The sequence below is a fragment of the Macaca nemestrina genome, chromosome 4 (assembly GCF_043159975.1).
Source record: "Macaca nemestrina isolate mMacNem1 chromosome 4, mMacNem.hap1, whole genome shotgun sequence".
In the NCBI taxonomy this organism is placed as follows: Eukaryota; Metazoa; Chordata; class Mammalia; order Primates; family Cercopithecidae; genus Macaca; species Macaca nemestrina.
The window spans coordinates 168,943,492-168,965,222 of record NC_092128.1 but is presented as its reverse complement, the minus strand read 5'-3'; the positions used below and the strand labels follow the sequence as shown (position 1 = coordinate 168,965,222).

Genomic DNA, 21,731 nt, shown 5'->3' with positions numbered 1-21,731 from the left:
GAACATTATTAAAATTAGTTTTGGTAGTAATCAAGTAATGATCATTCTTATTTTATGAATTTAAGTATGTAGGAGGTTTTTTTTTATTTTAGGGAAGCAAAAAGGACTAGAAAGTATGATTTCTCATGATTAGGAAACTGCTATAAAAATGAAGGTAGAATTGATTTGGGCTCTTTTGGAAATAGAAATTTAAATAGGTATTCAAATAGCAAAGTCGTTTTACTTGAAAACTTCTATACTTTTTAGGACCTTCAATTTTATATTTAAATTATATTTTCAAAATGGTTTTAGAAGAAATATTGTATCTTAAACTCTACTAATAAGTAAGGGAAGACATATCAAAGGTTTGATCTTTTATCTCCCAGAATGTTCTATTCATTTGTTTCCCATTGTATATTATTTGAATGTTAATGGTTAGCCTCAAGTGGTTTGCAAGATAATTGTATAGCTACTATTATTGGAAAACTGGAGCCAAGGGTTCATACATATATTAGAAGTGGTAATGAAGCACTTTGGTTTTGTTTACAAGGTAGTCACAGGATAGCAATATTGCATTTAATGTAATAAAATGATGGTGGAACTAACTGCAGTGGAACAGGATGCTGAGACCACAGTTACAGCATCTCTAAGTGCCTCCTCTAGTTATGGTCCGACCTCAGATATAACTCATTGGTGTTGAAACATGCCTAGCAACATTTAAGCATAGACCGTTCATTAAAAGGTAGCTTTTTAGAAATTTTTATTTTTAAAAATCGACATGTAATAATTGTACACATTTACAGGGTACACGGTGATCAGATCAGACTAATTAGCATATTCATCTCAGCATGTATCATTTCTTTGTGTGGGGAACATTCAATATCCTGCTTCTAGCTGTTTGAGATTATGTCATATATTACTGTTAACTGTAGTCATACTACAGTGCCGCAGAGCACTAGAACTTACTCCTCTTATCTAGCTGTAATTTGGTATCCTTTAACAAATCTTTCTCTATCCTCGGTTACCCGCTACCCTTCCCAGCCTCCATCATCCTCTGTTCTACTTTTTACTTCTATGAAATCAACATTTTCTAGCTTCTGCATATGAGAGCATGTGGTGTTTAACTTTCTGTTTTTGGCTTATTTCACTTAACATATGTCCTCCAGTTCCATCCATGTTGCTTCAAATGACAGGATTTTATTCTTTTGTATGGCTTAATCGTATTTCATTAAATGTGCGCGCCATACACACACAACACACACACACACACACACACACACACACACACACACACACACACACCCCACATTTTCTTCATCCGTTAGTCTCTTAGGACACCTAGGTTATTCCATACCTTGGCTATTGTGAATAGTGCTACAGTAAATATGGGAGTGCAGATACCTCTTTTAATATACTGATTTCCCTTCCTTTAGATAAATGCCCAGTAGTGGGATTGCTGGATCATATGGTAGCTCTATTTTTAGTTTTTTGAGGAACCTCCATACTGTCCTCAAATGGTTGTTCTAGAACAGAGCTTTTCTACCTTCCTTCCATTCAGGAATCTTCTTACTCAACATGCTTGTTAGGAACTTGGCTATGTATGTCGCATCTCTCTGTCGCAAATACTGTGTCTAGGACATCTGCAGTCTTTGGCTATGACCATGACTCCTAAAGTGCATGATGCTTTTGCTGTCATCAGTATTAGTTGACAGGCAAGTAAGATAGTACTTCTCCTCATAACCCCTTTACCTGCCCAGCAGAATACCAGTACAGACAGACCCAGATATCTCTGGACTCAAGAATCCAGACATTTATAGGACAGGACTTTTTCTATAAATCACCTTAAGATTAGTAAGTTCTTAGAATTGATTACCTTTGCCATTTCTCAGAAGCCCTTTGTCTAATGTAACTTGTGTGTCGCTGTCATTTGAAGCCTGTCTTTCCTACACATTCTTTACGCAGGCTTTAGGAGATCCCCCCACCCCACCTTTGTTGTTTTGACTATCCTGTCTTGGCTGTTGTATTGTTTTGAAATTTCATCCATTGAATTCCTGACCCTGGTTATCTCTTTTCAATTATTATAGTAGTTTTCTTTTGGGCTCGCTCTTCCTGATTGTTATAATCCATGCCCTTAACTTTAAATACCAGTTGTAAGTAGCCTAGGCCAAGGTTTATTTCTCTAGCCCAGACTCTACCTAGTTATTTCATAGGCATATGAATCCTAACATGTCCAAGTGAGGGTTCTTAATTCCCCTGCTACCCACTCCTCAGTGTGATTCTCAAAGCTATTCTATCTCAGTAATGGTCCTACGCCCCCTCTTAGAGATTATTGCTAAGAACCTAGAACTCGTCATTGTCGCTTCTGCACATCCTGTCAGTTCTGAATTTATCCATCTCTCTCCGCCTTTTCCAGTACAGTCCTAGTGTAAACTCCCATTGTTTCTTCCTGGAGTTATCTCAGTATCCTGCTAATCTCTGCTGTCGTTATCTCTCCCCGACACACTTGCCGCTTTCTTCTCCCACACTAAGCCATTCTCTGTGCAGCAGCCAGGATGTAGAGTGTTTATTTACATAAAGCAGAGCCTGGAACCCCCCAATTTAAGTTGCGTTCGTGGCTTTCCAATACGCTTAAAAACCAGGTGCACAGAGAGAAAACAACGAAGCCTTATTTGGCTATGCTAAGGATAATGATAACGGGTAACAACACACACGTAGTTTGTGTCAGGCCCTCGTTTGACCTCCCACATTCCTTATAGGTATTAGGGCATTTGACCCAGCTCCTCCCTACTTCTCCAGTATCGTCCCCTGCCTCTCTTTCCCCCGACTCTCCCCTGCTCAGTGTCACACAAGCCCATGCGCCCAGCTTTCCAACCCCAAGACTGACAGATCTCATTGTCTATAATGGATCTTCCAAGGTCCCACCTTCAGCCTCAGTTTTGTTGCCATCTTCCCAGAATGAATTCCCTTGATCATTCTGTTTTCTGGAGACAAGGTCCTGCTCTGTCACCTAGGCTGGAGTGCAGTGGCATGATCATGGCTCACTGTAGCCTCGACTTCCCTGGCTCTAGAGATCCTCCTGAGTAGCTGCGACTACAGGCCACACCTGGCTAATTTTTGTTTTCTTAATTTTCAGTATAGACGAGGTCTCACTTTGTTGTGTTGCCCAGGCTTGTCTCAAACTCCGGAGCTCAAGCAGTCCTCCCACCTCAGTCTCCCAAAGTGTTGGAATTATAAGCATGAGCCACCATGCCTGGCCCTGAACATTCTTTTCTGAAGAAAACACCCCTTCTTCATTATTCTCAATCTTAGCAGCCTATTTACTTCCATTCTGAAACGAATCACATTTTAGTGTTTTATTGGTTCATTGTCATTCTCTCCCCCCATAGAATGTAAGCTCTCTGAGAACAGGGAGCTTATCTTTTTCCCTCTTGGAACCTCGGATCCAGCAGAATGCCAGACACTTAGCAGCCACTAGCATTTGTTGAGTGAATAGCTTTTCATACACAGTTTTAAACCTTGTTCCTGATTAGGCTCTCTAATCGATAATAGATTTATCAAATCTAATCAATAGTAGATTTCTTTTATTGATTAGAGAGACTAATCAGGAACAATGTTTTAAAATTCTCACATAGATCTCTGAATTGGAAAGCAGTCTCGAATTATGCTTGTGGGGAGAGAGGGGAAGGAAGGAGGAGGAATGGTATAATTAGACTTTGGAAGGCTAGATTTTGTTTCTGCTTAAATAATAGTATCACAATAGGACATATTATCCATGCAGAAAGTGAGTGGGCATCTGGTCTATTATCTGTGGTCTTTCAGGAATGGCAGCTCTTTAGTTTAAAAAACAACAAAGAAGTGCAGCGCTATTTATTTAATGGAAATAGAAAAGCAGTGCCTGTGTATTAGTGGCTCACATTTTTTGTTCTTTTTTGTTCTTTGTTTTCAGCTGTCTACTGTATGCCTCTCCAGCAGGGTCTTACAGAATCTCAAATCTACCATGATCAAAGCCGAACCCATTAGCTCCATTTCTTAATTCCTGCTGTATCCTCTGTTACCATTAGTAACTATTCTCCAACTCAAAGCATCAGATTCCTCCTCTTACTCACTCCCCCTTCATCCCCAGAGTTACCAGTTCTGTGCTGTTATTTTATCCAGATTCTCAGTAGGCTTCACAAGCATCTCCTTCACATCCCACCTGTCACTCCTCCACCTGTCTGTCCTCCATGCTTCTGCCAGCTCATGCTTGTTGTAATACAACTAACCTTGCCACTCTTCTGCTTTAAGCTTTTCTACTAGGCTCTGCATCACTAGTAGATAATGGTCCAGACTCCTCAGCTCATGAAACAAAGCCCTTCATAAAAGAGCAGAGCTGCAGCTACAGTCAGCTCCCTTCCCACAGTCCACCCCCTCCTCCACCACACTGAGAATTGGCAATTCCTGCAGCACTCTTTATATTAGTCCATTTTCACACTGCTATAAAGAAATAACCAAGACTGGGTAATTTATAAAGGAAAGAGGTTTAATTGACTCACAGTTCTGCATGGCTAAGGAGGCCTCAGGAAACTTACAATCATGGTAGAAGGGGAAGCAAACACATCCTTCTTCACAAGGCGGCAGGAGAGAGAAGAGTGAGGAGCAGAGTGGGAAGAGCCCCTTATAAAACCATCGGATCTCCTGAGAAGTCCCTCACTGTCACGAGAACAGCATGGGGAAACCCCTCCCATGATCCAGTTATGTCCCACCAGGTCTCTCTCTAGACACGTGGGGATTATGAGGATTACAATTCAAGATGAGATTTGAGTAGGGACCCAGCTAAGCCATATCTCTCTTCATCTGTTACAGGTACAATTCCCTATTTCTGCAATGTCTTTTTTGCTGCCTTTGTAGATTTCTATTCGTCATTTCCCAGTTTACCTGTTAGCTCTTCAACAGATTATTCTTCACTCTGTCCCTCCCAAACTCCACCAATGAACATTCTTTGTTCATCCCATTATTGTCAATATGCACATCACTGAACACACTGTTTTATGCTTGTTTACATCCCATCTCTGCAGGGCTCTGAGCCTGTGGTCAGCAATTGGGAACTTACTACGCATAGCGCCCAGTAACGGATAGCTTTTTTCCTAAAATAATAAACCCCAAGAAAAACATTACATTTCAAAAACAAATAATATTTTTATTTATACCATTTTCAAAACCTAATAGGAATAAAAAGAAAAAATTATGTCATAAATATACATTTAAGCTGTAGTTAAAAACAGCAAATAGGCACAGTATTTAGCTCTTATCACGTGCTGTTCTGAGTGTGTTATTTACATCATTGGCTGTTCACAGCATCCTCTGAGGTGGTTAATGTTTCCATCCCATGTTAAAGATGAGGAAACCAAGTCACAGCAGGCTAAGTGACTTATTCATAGTCACATCAGCGCTTGCAGGTGGCAGCACTGAGAATGAAACCCACATGGCTGAGCTCTGGAAAGTCACCATTAATCACCACACTAGACCTTCTCTCTAGGATCTACATAACTAGAACATTCAATTAACTGGAGTACATTTAAGTGTAGTCTTTCCTTGAGAAAAGAAAAGAATTCACAAATTTCATAGCCTCATCATCCCTTGTACATTTGTGGCATTGTACTAGGAGTGTCTATTTGATATTTGACCCTACACATTTCTTCGACGCCAACCAACCACAGATACTTTAAAAAAAGATACTTAATACTTACCAAGGCAAGAAAGTGGGCTTGTTGGAAGAGGAAAAATGTTAGCTCACTAATGGAAAATTCAGCTAAAAGTCTTACCTCTTCAGAACATGCTTTTCCTAAAGTTCCGGCTAGCCCAAGAAGCTCCAACACCTTTACCTTTATAATTCAATTTAAAGTACTTTTCTACTTACTTCAAGTCCTCAGAGCCCAGAGGCAAGGAAGGCCTTAGGCTGTAGACCCTGTAGCCTGAGCCATATGGCTTCGTCTCCTGGACAGATACCTGGCATATTCTGCCATTGAGGGTCAGCGGTGCAGATGTGTCTGTTTTCTCGAAGGAATGGGGCTCCACTTACAAGTCTGGGGCAGGACAAGGTATTGCTGCATTTTGGGGAGTGTGCTAGAAGGAGGAGCAGAGTTTGTTGTTTTTGCTTCCTGATATGGACTGGCTGTGTCTCCATTCAAATACCAACTTGAATTGTATCTCCCAGAATTTCCACATGTTGTGGGAGGGACCCAAGGGAAGGTCATTGAATCATGGCAGCTGATCTTTTCTGTGCTGTTCTCGTGATAATGAAAAAGTCTCACAAGATCTCATGGGATTATCAGGGGTTTCTGCTTTTGCTTCTTCCTCATTTTTCTCTTGCTGCCACCATATAAGAAATGCCTTTCACCTCCCGCCATGATTCTGAGGCCTCCCCAGCCATGTGGAACTGTGATTCCGATTACACCTTTTTCTCCCCAGTCTTGGGTATGTCTTCATCAGCAGCGTGAAGACGGACTGATATACTTTCTTAACAGAACCACTTATTTTTTCACAAAAAAGAGGGGGAGAAGCCCAGAAACATGCAGCTTCTCTCTTTTTTCTAAGGAATAGGTCTTCACAAAGTGCTCCCAAAAGAAAAGGACCAGGATTTTCTATTGCTTTGTGGCCTTCCTAGAGTGCTTTGTAGCCATTTTGGACACAGACCACCTATAGCTGTATATTAATTCTCATGTGTGTGGACACAGTGGAAGGGGATGCCAGGCACACAGTTCTTGCTGCCTTGGCACCTTTTCAGGGCATTGTCTCTTACTACCTTCTGTAGAAACTGCAACAGCCCAGCCAACTACCAGCCCCAGCCCACCCCCTAGCTTTGCTGCTTTCATTTTCTCCATAACACTTGTCACCTTGTCATGTTCTACTGTAACATTGTTGTTTTGGTTTTCTTACATCTCTCTCTCCCTGTAGAATGTAAATGCCAGGAAGGGAGGGAATTTTGTCTGCTTTATTCTCTGCACCATCCCCAGACTCCGGAGCAGGCCCTGGAACTCAAATATTTGTTAGACAGCCAAAGGTCATATACTTCTAACTCTCCACCCAAAATATATATGGATCACCCATCCTTAGTAGCAGCTAGACCTTTGGAAATGAGGAATTTGCTCGTTCACAGTTTTCTGGCCTAGCATCTGATTAACCAAACTTTTTCACATGTCAGGAATTTAAAATGACTCCAAAACTTTTTATGACCTTAGGTGCTTCTCCTTAATTCTAGTTGGTTCATAAAGCTGTCAGGACAGTAATCTGCTTTTGATAATATATGGCTTTTCTTGCCTCCAGGATAGCCTTTAAAAAAGCAATTTAGCCTTTTGCTATAATTATATTCCAAATTTAAGTCTTGCCAGAATATCGTTTTCCCCCTTTAAACATAGTTTTTATGATGCCGGGATATTTTAAAGAAAAGTTGAGACAGGAAGAATATTTAAGATGTCAGTATATGTCTCTAAAATCTAAGAACATTTTTCTACAAAGTCCAGATGATACCATCTCACCCACAAAATTAACATAATTTTTTAATACCATTGGATACCATGTCCATACTCAGATTCTCCCTGAGTTCCAGAAAGGTCCTTCACAGGTTTTGCATATCACATCTTATCCGGCACCAGAGCCAGCATCTTACATCCTTAATTCTTAGGATTCAGAATAGCACTTTTTTTTTTTTGGAGACAGAGTCTCACTCTGTCTCCCAGGCTGGAGTGCAGTGGCACGATCTTGGCTCACTACAACCTCCGTCCCCGGGTTCATGTCATTCTCCTGCTTCAGCCTCCCAAGTAGCTGGGACTACAGGCCCCCGCTACCACGCCCGGCTAATTTTTTTTGTATTTTTAGTAGAGTATTTTTGTATTTTCACCATGTTGGCCAGGGTGGTCTCCATCTCCTGACCTTGTGATCCGCCTGCCTCAGCCTCCCAAAGTGCTGGGATTACAGGCGTGAGCCACCATGCCCTGCCCCAGAATAGCACTTTTTATATCCTGACACTGACTTGCTGAAGAAGCTGTACCAGTTTTCCTATAAACTGTCCACTCCTTGGATTCGTCTTAGATCATGTCCTAGGGGTATTGTTTAGATTGTTGCTCTGTTGGTAGGATATTCATCTTACCCTAAGCGTGTACTGAGATAGTGGAGTAAAGAGAGATTGTCTTTTAAAGGTTCTACCCAGAAACTGCTAGTTTACACAAAAGCTTGCCTTTAGTGCTTCTCAGATCTCTTTTCTTGTTTCAGTAATTTTTTTTTTAAGAAATTCACTAATTCACCAACATAAACGGTGCAGGGTTCACAGGAGCATGTGTTAAGAGAAGTTGGTTTGACTTTAAAGGGTCATTTTTACAATCTGTATTTAGACTTTACAGGTCACATACATTCTCTGTCACATATTGCTGTCATTTTTTGTTTTTACCCCCTTTTATTTTTATAATCCTTTAAAAAATGCAAAGCCCACTCTTAGCTCACAGGATGTCCAAGAACAAGTTGCGGACTGAAGTTTGCCAACACCTGCTCTGTGCCACTGCTGATTTGCCATTCTTGGAGCCCTCTTTTTGTTCTTGTCAGCCGATTCCCTTTCAGGTGCTCAGGTTTCCCTGCCTCCTGTCACCGGTCCTTTGCACATGCTCTGCCCTCCCTGCCTGGTGGAGAGCTATCTTTAGCCTCTGGACTTCATTCACTTTGGACCTTCTTTGGGTCACTTTTCAGTCATGCCTCACCGGACACCTGGAATCTGGTTAGCACTCACTCTTTCTTTTGAGTCTCCTAGCTATATGTAATTGTTATCAGAGCAGTGATTTTACATGCATACAGGTGCTGAGGTCAGTGTCTGGCCTTTTGGCTACTTGCCTTGTGAGCTACCCTTGCTTTCCAGTGTATCCCTAGCTCCTGGCCCAGTGTCCAGCCTCCCAGCTTCCACTCGTGTTTTCCCTCTTAGAGGCCACTCTGTGCGCAGCAGCCAGAGACATCATTGCAACTTACATCTCATTGAGTCATTCCAGTTGCTATAAGAAATATAATCTTACTGGGTAACACTATGCCTGTCCGTCTCCACCACCAGATCTTATACTTCCTCCCTCATCTGCTACTCCCTAAGCTCAGTGGCCCTTTGTTGTTGTTTTTGCTGAACGTGCTAAGCTCTTCCTCATTCCTGGGACTTTGCACTTGTTCTTACCTCTGCCTCAACCATTTATGCACCTTCTTGGTTTTGCCATACCCGACTTCAGCATTTTCAGTTCACATGACTCTTCCGTGGGGCCCTTTCCTGACCACCCTGTTTGAAATGCTACCCATCTCCAGCACACGTCTATCATAGTCATTCATTAGCAATTAGCCCCATTTCCTTTCTCTATAGTACTTTTCCATAATTTTTTTTTTCTTGCTTATATTACACCTCCCCAACTAACAGATAGATTCCAAGAAATTGAGTGCTTTATCTTCACTTGTGTAGCCTCAGTGCCTGGAATAGTACTGGCACTTGGTAAAGCACAGTGAATATTGTCGATTGAATTACTAGGGGTTGGCTTAGAGAGGTACTTAATGGAATGACTCAATGGATGAATGAATGAATGCATTGCCACTTTTTTGCTCATTATCATCAATCTGTACATACACCTTTCAACTCAAATATTTATCCATTGGCTAAAGAAAAAAATACCTGAATACCCTTGTCTCTGCAGTTTACCCTTCCTCACTGTTAAAACTCAGTGCCTGTGTAAAATTTCATTGTATTTTATTTACTTGTTATTCCACTTGTGCATTATGTGGATATTCCTGCCTCATCCCCACAGCCACCTATCACTTCCGGCCAGCTCAGATGCCTCTGGCTCACAACAATCACTTCTCTGTTGAATTTCTAAAGCGTTTAATCTGCAGTATGGCTGTTAGTCATACAGCAGTTAGTGTGGATTCTCTTAGCCACAATAAGTATTCATTAAATGTGTAAGAATGGTGATATAACCTAATTTCAGATCAAGGTTGTGATTTATAGCTCATTCTTAATCAGCTGAGTCATGACTTTATTTATTTATTTATGTATTATGAGACAGAGTCTCACTCTGTCACCCAGGCTGGAGTGCAGTGGTGTGATCTGGGCTCACTGCAGCTTCTGCCTCCTGAGTTCAAGTGATTCTCCTGCCTCAGTCTCCTGAGTAGCTGGGATTACAGGCATGCATCCCCACTCCCAGCTAATTTTTTGTATTTTTAGTAGAGAGAGAGAGAGTTTCCCTATGTTGGCCAGGCTGGTCTCGAACTCCTGGCCCCAAGTGATCTGCCTGCCTCGCCCCACAATGTGCTGGGATTACAGGTGTGAGCCACCTCCTCAGGCCTGAGGCATGAATTTTTGGTAGTCCAGTCGTGTGGTTATCTTCCTAAAGCTTGAGACCTTAAACTCAGGGCCCCAGGTGGGCTTCGGAACCCTCTGCAAGAAATGCCTTTAGCTGCAAGTAACAGGAAACACTTTTCAACCTTTTTACTGATTTGTTTAGAGAGAAGTACACATAACAGGTAATACAACTATGCAACATTTTAAGACCACACAACTGGATAGCCAGCATCCAGACCAGAACACAGAGCCTTGCTGGCCCCTAGAATCTTCTCTCCTGACCCCTGCCAGTCACTGGCCTTTCCCCTGAGCTCTATTTGCCTGGAGTTTGCTTGTTTTCATATTTAATTCAAATGGAATTAGGTGATGTGTCCTCTTGTGTTTTGCTTCTAACGGTGCCTTTATGTGGGAGAAGTACTGGCTTTTTCTTACTTTGCCCTCCCTCCCCTGAAACATCTTCCTAATTTAATAGGAGTGATTTCAGAAACTGCTTTCCTTTGGGACAAACTGACTTCTCCAGCCATTGCACCTTCCAGTTTAGACTCTGGCAGTTTGAAGAGCTGAGGCGGCGAGAAGGAGAACCATCTGTTTATCTTCTTGAAACAACGGCTGTAGTTTCTGTCTCTTCCTGTCTCTGGGAGCCTCTAGACTCTTTTTCCCCATTTCATATCCACACAGAAAGAGTCTGAACTTCTTCCTGCGGAGCCTTCCCCTGGTTGGTTGCATTTCGGGAACCGACATTGGTTGTCTTCCCTCTTCCCTCATCAGTGCAGTAGTTTAGATCTCATGATTGTCCACAGTCATGTAACCATGAGAATCAGAGCTCTCTATCCCTGTCATTTCCTCCCTGTTTGTCTATAGCAGGAAGAAAAAAGTCCGTCTTAACAGAGACTGTGAAGGAATAAATACAGACTTTATTGTTTTAGAGCAGTTTTAGTTTTACAGCAAAATTAGGCAGAAGGTACAGAGATTCTCCCATATGCTCCCCGTTCATACACATGCACAGCCTCTCCCATGATCAGCATCCCCCTTAGAGGGATTTGTTATAATCAGTGAACCATCATTATCACCCAAAGTCCATAGTTTACATTAACATTCTCTCGGCATTGTTTATTCTGTGAGTTTGGACAACTGTATAAGACAAGTACTCACCATTATAGTGTCATATAGAGTACTTTTACTATCGCCCAAAACCGCTGCATTCCTCCTGTTCGACTCTCTCTTCCCTTTAACCTTTCCAAGCCACTGATCTTTTACTGTCTGTGTAATTTTGCCATTTCTAGAATGTCATATGACTTTCTTAGAAAATATAAATGGTGACTTCTTTGGCATGACTTTAATAAACAAATGAAAATTGGTGTGAGAATCAAAATCTTTCACTCTCTAAAGGGACTATCAGGCGGCACCTGCACGTGGAATTATATCAAAGTCAGCTTTTATTTAGAAACAGAAGGAGAGTCATCTTTGTGATGTCGTTTCTCCTTCACCCAAGTAAAATCTCGCATGCTGACACATAAAATTTTATCATGAGTGATTTATTTCCTCGCAGTAATGTCCCTTTGACCTTATTAAATTCAGATGCTCTGGGGACGGTCAGCATTTTCACACGGTTCCCTCATTCTGTAAAAGTGTTTTTTATTGGTGTTTAAAAGCTGTAAAAGCCCCCCGCTATAAATTGATAGCCATTAAAGTCTGCGAATGTGGTATGAATATTCCACTATGTTCCCAAGTGTTTATTTTATTGTGAGTTGTTAGTTGATTGCTTGTAAGGAAATTGTTTTATGATGCTCAGCTTTGTATTTCCACAAACTGCTCCTTCCTTGCAACTTCTTAAACTGTGATGGATCAGCTTTTCAAAACAAGTCCACAGGACAACAGTCTGTCCGGCATTTGAAGAAGTGGTGGGAAAGTCATTTTTTTCCTTTCAGTGTTTCTAGCTATTCATGAAAACTGCAGTTAAAAGTTGTAATATTGTGTTTGTCATTCTTTGGGAAGATGCAGCATTATTCAAATGAAACCATGTGCTCTTGTTTTAAATAGTGTCCAAATGAGTAATTGAATTCATGGACGTCTAAATTTCATTCCAGAAATCAAAGCTGTGGTAATAACAACTTGGACCTGAGTTCTCTTAGGCCAAATAATTTAATTCCTTAGGCAGATGAACTATTTATTACATGTCTCTGTTTCTGGTTATTATGCCAGTAAATTGCTCAGGCAGATGCAGGGATGGATGATGGGCATATAATTCACTCTTTTTCACGGCTAGACACATACCAGAATGCAGATCACACTAAACAGCTGTTTTTACAAACATGGTTTCTATTCAGAGCTTTAAGAGCCACATCCAAGTAATAACAAAGAAGCCTGGAAGAGGAACCTGGGGATACCAGGATCATGTTTTCACCATCCCACCTGGAAACACGGTGCTATCCTAACCCTGGATCGTACACTTGGACATCGTCATTCCAGTCATGGTTCAAGATCACGTGTATACATCATGATTTAAAGAGAATACTGGTTTGATTTTTCTTGCTGACTTTCCCTGAATTTTCCACTTAAATTGGAAAACAGCACCAGTGCCCGTGATTTGATTGAATAAGTAAGAGATCTCAAACACAGTAAATTAACTGATGACATGCATTAGGTCATCTTTCTTTGATTCACTAGTAACACAACATAGATATCACATAGAAAAATGCAGACGCAATATACTGAGTAAAGCTTAGGGCAGCTGAGCAACTGTTAAGTGTAGGATTCTTTTGAAATGTTGCCCCAAGTAGTAAACTTTTGTGCAATAATTTGGGCAGTCAAAAAAAAATCGGTTATTTCCACCTCATTTATTTCTACGAGGAGATAAAGGCTTCCAGCATCTGATTTTCAATGCCAGTATTTTCTGTTTCTCTGTTCTCCTATTTCTTCCTGGTCTTGTGGAAATGTTACAGTAACTGATTAGGATTTTCTCTGTATTGACACTTCATTTATTAGCATATGAATACTTTGCTATTAATAAATTGTTCTGCTTAATCAGTTTCTTTTTATTCTTTAGCCACATGCTTTCAACTTCTTCGGATGTCATCACTTAATATCCTTTCATCATATTTAGTCAGAATTAGAAAGGCGTTCCACTTAGGGGTCATACACATTTTTTTGGAACTTTTACAAACGCCCTTTATACTATTCTTGTATCCTATGTAATGACAGTCATGTGTTCCGTGGGGAGTCATACACATCTTTATACAACTTGTATAACACATGCTTTAAATGCTGAGTTAATCAGAGCATTCCTGCCATTGATGGATTCATCTCTGTAAGTATCTTTCCCTTTCACTCTGAGTAAAACTGCTTGTGGTGGTCCTGCCAGACTTTGAAAGCCTTTCAGGTTTGTAGAGGAGTCTTCCTTTCTGTTGTTGTAGATCATGGAATCATAGTGTTTGTTTGTCTCACGTGTTGGAATCTGATTTCCTACATGATGCTTTGCTCTCACTACAAGTCCAAGGCCTCATGTGGCTGATAGAAACACCTGGGTTCCTATCACTTTTCTCAATGATGAGCTTCTCCTTCTTGGCCAGAATCAACTCTGTGATAATAATTCCCTTCTGCTCGCTCTCTCTCTCTCAATCTCTCTCTCTCTCTTTCTCTCTCTCCCTCTCTCTTTCCTTCTGGGGATATTATAATGTCAGCATAGCAGCTTTTAATTCTGTTACTATGGTACTTCTCAAATAGACCTGTGGCAGCTGCCCCGGAGAAGTTGAAACCACATGCCACATCTCGGTCTTTCTCCTGTATTGGTTTTGTGATCTGATCAAGGACATCAATTCCTCTAGTCCCGCTAGGTGGTATATAATAGGTTTTTACTATTTGATACTTCCTGTTCTTATCTTCATTTATCTTCTTTCAAATACTGTCAACTATGCCTGCCTTGGCAGGTACATGATTTCCACAAGATTTCCTAACAGGCCTTTTTAATTTTGTTCTAGACATGCCCTTCTTTCACCATCCAAATTTGCTAATTTTTTACACACTATGATGCATCAGCATGTAAATGTTTAATACCATAAATATTATTTCTGATCTTCTTCCCAATTTCACTGAGTTACTGGCTATCTCTTGCCATTATTCACAGCATATTGCAGTGGATCTCAGAATATTATCCTCTGACCACCAGCATCAGTATCACCTGGGAATTTGAAATGCACATTCTCAGGCCCCACCAAGGCCTCATGATTCAGAAACTCTGGAGCTGCATTAGAAACTGCCCGTGGTACCTGGTGATCTATGTTGGTTTTTGCTTGTTTGTTTTTAAAGAGATGGTGTCTTTGTCTCCCTGGCTGGAATGCAGTGATACAGTCATAGCTCACAGCAGCCTCGAACTCCTGGGCTCAAGCAGTCTTCCTGCCCCAGCCTTCTGAGTAGCTGGGACTACAGGTGCACACCACTATGCCTAGCTTTTTTTTTTTTTTTTTTTAATTTTTGGAGACAGGGTCTCACTGTGTGGCCCGGGCTGGTCTCAAAGTCCTGGCCTCAAGCTTTTTTCCTACCTCAGCCTTCCACATTGCTGGGATTACAGGCATGAACCACCACACTTAGCAGGTGATCTGTGTTTCACTAAGCCTTCCAGGTGATTCTGATGCTTACTGAAATTTAAGAACCACTGAAATATTTGGTATTCTGCAAAACATAAGGAATTAGCAAGCGTAGGGTGCACAACTAAATAGTTTCAGCAGGCATCCCTGTCCACAGGGCATTGCAGATTGACTTAAGCCAGTTTCACCTTCCACCTCTGTGTCCAGTTTAAGTTCTCAATTGCAGTTTTTAAACCAATTTGCACCAGCACATACTGAGTATCTGCTACCGTGCAGTGTGTTGCGGCTCTTGTATGTACACTATGAGAAGTAATTCCCGTAATACAGCAAACTCAGTTTTGGTGTCCACCCTGCCCCGCCGCTGCCGCTTTTTATGATGGACTGCATTTTTCAAAGCAGTTTTAGGTTTACAAAGAATTCGAGCAGAAAGTACAAAGAGTTCCCTCTACCTCTCACTTCCCCACTCCCCCACAATTTCCCTTAGATTAACATTTGGCCTTAGTATGGTACATTTGAACCAATTTTGATACATTATTATTAACCAGTGTTCCTGTTTTAACATGGGAGGGGCTTTTTGTGTAGTATAGTCTATTGGTTTTGACAGATGCATAATGCTGTGTATCTATTATTACTTATGACAGTATTGTACAGAGTAGTTTCTGAAAATCCTCCGTACTCCACCTATTCAGTCCCTTCCCCACTCTCCCTGAACCACTGGCAACCGCTGCTCTTTTTACTTTCTCCGTAATTTTGCCTTTTCCAGAATGTCCTATGGTTAGACTCATAAACTGCAGAAACTAAGAACTGTGCCCAAGGATAAAAATGTTTGCAGACCCACTGAGCTGGGATTTATACTTAGACCTGCTGGCTTTAAGTTTTGGGTGTGTTTCTTCTCAAATTGCCGAACTTCCATGCGGACGATTTTCTTTTCCTTCCCTGAAATTGGTTTAATTGACTTTTTTCTGTTGTTTGTGTTTGCCCTCACAGTGAAGACAAAGTAGTAGAAGTAGCAGAGGAGGAAGAAGTGGCCGAGGTGGAAGAAGAAGAAGCCGATGATGACGAGGACGATGAGGATGGTGATGAGGTAGAGGAAGAGGCTGAGGAACCCTACGAAGAAGCCACAGAGAGAACCACCAGCATCGCCACCACCACCACCACCACCACGGAGTCTGTGGAAGAGGTGGTTCGAGGTAATCCACTGTTTGCTTGGATTCCCCCATCCCCAAGGTAAAGAAAGTGCAATACCAGAGTTTGAAATAGCCACCCGAGCACCACTGCCTACCCTAATCAAAAACATTTTGTTTTTCAAAAGGATTCTTATGCTTGTTGAAATTTTTTTGGTTTAACAAGCAAACAATTTCAAATAATGTGAAATCTTTATTACACAGTTTGTTTTGTACCTTGTATATGCTACTTGGCAAATCCCAAGTGATTTTGCTAGACTCCACCCAACCAGGTGGTCATCTAATTTGACAAACACTGAGTTAGGTGATTCGCTGGTTTGTGTTTGTTACATGATATTGTCTGTTACCACCTAGACTATGAGCTCCTTGAGGGTAAGGACTTGATTTTACTCAGCATTGCACAGAGTGCCTGGCTTGTAGTTTTGATAAATCTTAGTCGAGTGAGTAGTTGTGATTATATTTCATTGAAAAAGGAGATTTGGGCCAGGCACAGTGCCTCAGACCTATAATCCCAGGACTTTGGGAGGCTGAGGCAGGCGGATCACCTGAGACCAGGAGGTTGAGACCAGCCTGGACAACATGGTGAAACCCCATCTCTACTAAAAATGCAAAAATGAGCCGGGCATGGTGGCAGGCACCTGTAATCCCAGCTACTTGGGAGGCTGAGACAGGAGAATTGCTTGAACCCAGGAGGTGGAGGTTGCAGTGAGCTGAGATCGTGCCACTGCACTCCAGCCTGGGTGACAGCAAGATTCTGTCTCAAAAAAAAAAAGAGTATCACATTATTTTATGCTATGAAATTTAACCGAGGTGATTTGTGTGGAGATTACATTGTTTTATTGGGGAGTATGACAGTGCTTTCTTCAAGAGGTAAATATAATATTAATGTCTTAGACTTTGTCTATTGAATTACTGTTTGTGTTGCAAATATTGTGAACTAAAAGAACTAAAAGTCGTTACTTGTCTCCATGAAATAAAAACAAACATTCAGTTGATGTTAAATGACCAAATGTTACAGAAACAAGTAAACTGTTGGACTGAGTTCCTTAAAGAGTATGCATTTGTTCCTTAAAGAGTTCTGCCTTTTGTATCTGCCATTTACTTGGCAGATAGTAAAAGATGCTTCTAGAGCTAGATTGAATATGTACTTACTGAATTTTAATGTATTGCAAATGCTTGCAAAGCTCACCCACAAATGTTACGGCATTTACAAAAAGTGGCTTTCTCTCACTTTTTACTAAAGTTTAATGATTTCAGATTTATTGTTCTATTGGAGCTTAACATGGGCTACTTTGTCTGCCTCAGCTATAGTCATAGTTGTCTCTGTAGTATTTTCTTCCCTTTGTTGCATTTTTTACAACCTTATTAAGATGTAATTTACATATAAGATTCATTTGTTTTTAAGTATATAAATCAGTGGCTTTAGGAAATTTGCCAAGCTGTGCAGCTATCATCATAATCTAATCTTAGAACATTTTCATCACTCCAGTAAGATCACACATACTCATTCCCAGTGAAGCCCTCTACTCACCTCTAGCCCCAAGCAACAACGAATCCACTTTCTGTCTCTATAGTTTTTGAACCATTATTATAAGTGGGATCATATAATATATGGTCTTTTGTGTCCGACTTCTTTCAGTTAACACAGTATTTTTGAGGTTCTGCATTTCTTTAACTTGTAGCTTTTAAAATTGAGACTATTCTGAAATAAACAGGGTTAGCTTAAAATTTATTGAAAGTTTTACATGTTCTTTAAAAAAAAGAACATAGAATGCAAGATGGATTGTTTAACTTTACCAATCCCTACTTAATGGCAGACAGTTTCTCACTCATTTTAGCACATAAGTAAATGTGCTAGTAAATGCACATTTTGTTTGAACCACCATTTTTCAAACACTCAAACATCCTTTCTCAGGATGTTTTTCATACACCTGGTAGGGCCAACTGTGGCAGATCTGGTCAAATGAACTTGTTAGCCTGATGCCTGTAGCAGGGAGGGGCAGCTTTTCAGGGCTTCTTTTCTTGAAACCTAAATGAAGTGTGAATACAAATTCCAGCAGCTAGTATCCTGCAGTGGGACTGAAGTCCGTGTGATCTCCATGAAGCTAGCTGTTTATATAACAGTTAGCGTCCATTTACTGAATATTAGATTTGGAGCACCTGCTTGGCACAAGCCATTTCGCTTGGCTGCTTGGAATGGGTGAGCACACATAGGCCAGCTGACCCTGGTGGATGTTAAAATCTCACAGGAAATAGAAGTCAAAGAAATACAAAGCCATCTGTGTTGTAAGAAATACGAACACAGAACCTACTTCCAAGAGGAAGAGGGAACTTCTGGACTGATCAGAGAAGGTTCCATGGAGAGCCTGGCATTTGAACTAGAGCCAAAAGTGTGGGTGGGTAGCGTGTCTACCAACGGATTTTGCTGTAGAGTCGTCAGGAATAGCAAAGCAAATATGGCGCCCTGGAAAGGCATATTCGAGAGACAGGATTGGTCCAGTTTAAGCTGGAGCAGATGTCTTTTAGGTTGGGACCAAAATATAGAGACCTTCAGTGCCAGGCTGGCAAGGATGGGCATTAACTGCAGGTGATTAATTAACAAATAAATATTCAGAACCTACTGTGCACTGCAGGTTTTTCCAGTAGACAATAAAGAGATTTTGTTTCGTTGTTACTACTGTTGAGGTAACAGGTGAACAAGGAGTGACATCAGTTATGCAGTACAGTGAGAGGATGCCACATCAACTTAGGCCCATGTTCTAGAACAAGACAATTCTCTTGAGGTAAAGTGGTCTCATTATCGTCTGCATTAGTCCAGTTCTTTTTGCTTGAGTTTTACAGGTAGCATTATTTGATATTAAGTCGAAACATAGAGGGACGTAGATGTTGTGTTATTTCCTGTAGAAAGACGAAGGCAGTTAAAAGAATTTCATAAAAAAACACTCCAGGCTAAAGGCAAAAAAGAAATGACCCTTAAAAAATAGCAAGTTAATAATGTTGTTGGCGAGAAGAGCAATAAAAGCAACCTTCTGAAAGCAAGATACCTGGTCATTGAGAGGTACCAACTGTTAATGCCCCAGAAATAGAATCTTTAATGCAAGTCCATTCATTCCACCTCAAACTCCTGAACGAAAGCTCTAATTGAGGCAAGTCTTCCTGGGAAAGTCGGCCTAACAGAAACATGTTATGGTCTGTTGTGCCCATGTGAGATAGTTTTTTGTACTTGTAGCTAATTCCAATAAAGAAGTAGATGTTTTTAGCGGGTAACATTAAAGGAATCAGCAGCAAAGAGTCCTTTTCCTCCTCCTCATTGTTACAAAAGGTGATTTGTGGTTCTTCCCTAATTGAGAGCAATGGCGATGCCATAGGTGATGACTCATTTCTTAAAACTCTAATTATAAGTAGCTTGCTTCTGTGTTCAACATAAAAATGAGAAGTGACTTGCAAATATGAGATAGTGCAGGGAGGCTTACCATCTTGTTTTCAGTGTTAGTGTTTCAGTACCCAGAAGAAAATGTGATTTACAGCCATCCTTTCTAAGAAAATTGTTTCATCATTACCAACGTATTGCTGCTGATACCAGTCCTTCGTGTGCTTCATAAAAAACTCAACAGTTTCAAAACCATTCCAGTGTGAAAGAAATGGAGGGAAGAAAAAGAAGACATTTTCAGCACAGTCATAAACTTCTCTGCCATTTTGTGTTCGAATCGATGATACCCAAATGAGAAGATGTCTGCTCTCTGTAACCGATTCCAGTAGAATAAAAGTATTGTTTAAAAGTCAGCACATCCGCTGCACTCCAGCCTGGGCAACAGAGTGGGAGCCTGTCTCAAAAAAATAAAAATAAAATAAAAGTGAGCACACGATTGCAAGATCTATCCAGTTCGGGGGGGTCGTTGTCATCTTTGGTTGTTAAAAAAAAAAAAAAACTTGGATAGTGTTGGTTATTGGTCTAATGGAATAAGCCATTAGCGATTTGAGTAAAACAGTGGTATATTTAGACACTTGCTCCTAACTTTCTGTTCTTTGAGAAGGATTGTACTTCAGAAACCCAAGTTACCAGGGTAGTCTTGATTGAGGCATAAATTCTAAACTCTGATTGAATATGGATATTGTAATAAATGGCACAGTCTTTTATTTAATCTAGCCAATTGTGCCTGTCCAGAGGAACTGGTCATTTTTTCCTTATGTTCACTTATTCAGCAAATATTCATTGTACCCCTGCTGATGGCTAGGCTCTTTGCTAGTGTGAAAGGCATCACGGGGGCAGAGCAGACAGCATTTTACCTCCCGGGAGACGAGCAGATTTTGGAACCCTTTGTTGCAGATATAGATTTTCAGACTCACCATTCCTCTTGCCCTTTCTTTTTTTTCTTTTTTTTTTTCTTTTTTTTCTTTTTTTTTTTTGACACGGCGTCTTGCTATGTTGCCAAGGCTGGATTCAAACTCCTGGGTTCAAGCGTCAGCCTCCCGAGTAGCCGAGAGAACAGGCCCCCTGTGCTTCAAAGCAGTGATTCTGTCTTTAAACCTTGTAACTATGCTGTGTGTTGAAAATTTTACTTCCCCATTTAAAGCCGAGATCTCTAAGGCCAAGAAAAAAAATTTTTTTAATTGCCCCAGGCCGGGCGTGGGTGGCTCACGCCTGTAATCCCAGCACTTTGGGAGGCAGAAGCAGGTGGATCACGAGGTCAGGAGATCAAGACCATCCTGGCTAACACGGTGAAACCCCATCTGTACTAAAAATACAAAAAATTAGCTGGGCATGTTGACATGCGCCTGTGATCCTAGCTACTCGGCAGGCTGAGGCGGGAGAATCACTTGAACCTGGGAGGCAGGGGTTGCAGTGAGCCGAGATCATGCCACTGCACTCCAGCCTGGGTGACAGAGCAAGACTCTGTCTCAAGAAAAGTAAAAAATAAAATAAGTTGCCCTGGGTCACGTAACTGGTTAAGTGATGAAATCAGAATTTGGACCCGGATAGGCCAGGATATTTCTGCTACACTCATATCAAAATTACACTTTTTATTTTCTTTATAAATACACACAAATTCATTTCAACCTGTGTTCCCTTGTAAATGCATATTCCTTTGATATAAGCATATATTCATCTATTATTTTACACTGTGCATTTCTGAACTTTTAGAATTTTTACTTAAATTAAAGTGATTAGGCTGGTGCTGTGGCTCACGCCTATAATCCCAGCACTTTGGAAGGCTGAGGTGGGCAGATCACCTGAGGTCAGGAGTTAGAGACCAGCTTGGCCAACATGGTGAAAGCCCATCTCCACTAAAACTACAAAAAAATTAGCTAGGCATGGTGGCACATGCCTGTAATCCCAACTACTCAGGAGGCCAAGGCAGGAGAATCATTTGGACCCAGTATGCAGAGATTGCAGTGAGCTGAGATCACGCCACTGCCTGGCGACAATGAGCAAGTCTCCGTCTCAAAAAAAAAAAGTGATCGGGGCCCACAAATAAGAGTAATGATCAAAGGTCAACAAATTGGGGCCAAAAATAGCCTGATTCCTGTTTTCTGCACAAAAATTGTATTAGGACACAGTCAATCCCATTTGTTTACGTATTGTCTATGGATGTTTTCATGCTTTGGAAGTAGAGTTGAGGGTTGCAAAAGAGATTGTGTTGCCTGCAGAACTGA

The 21,731-nt window shown here is 41.0% G+C and overlaps 1 protein-coding gene across 6 annotated transcripts in view; it reads left to right on the top strand.

Annotated features, from left to right (window-relative positions):
- The window catches only part of AP (amyloid beta precursor protein), a 291,200-nt gene that overhangs the window by 133,572 nt on the left and 135,897 nt on the right, over window positions 1–21,731 (top strand). For all 6 annotated transcript variants that reach the window (XM_011726341.3, XM_011726340.3, XM_011726339.3 and 3 more), the window contains exon 6: window positions 15,880–16,082. In XM_011726341.3, the coding sequence (XP_011724643.1) occupies window positions 15,880–16,082 (203 nt within the window). The remainder of the gene's footprint in view (window positions 1–15,879; window positions 16,083–21,731) is intronic.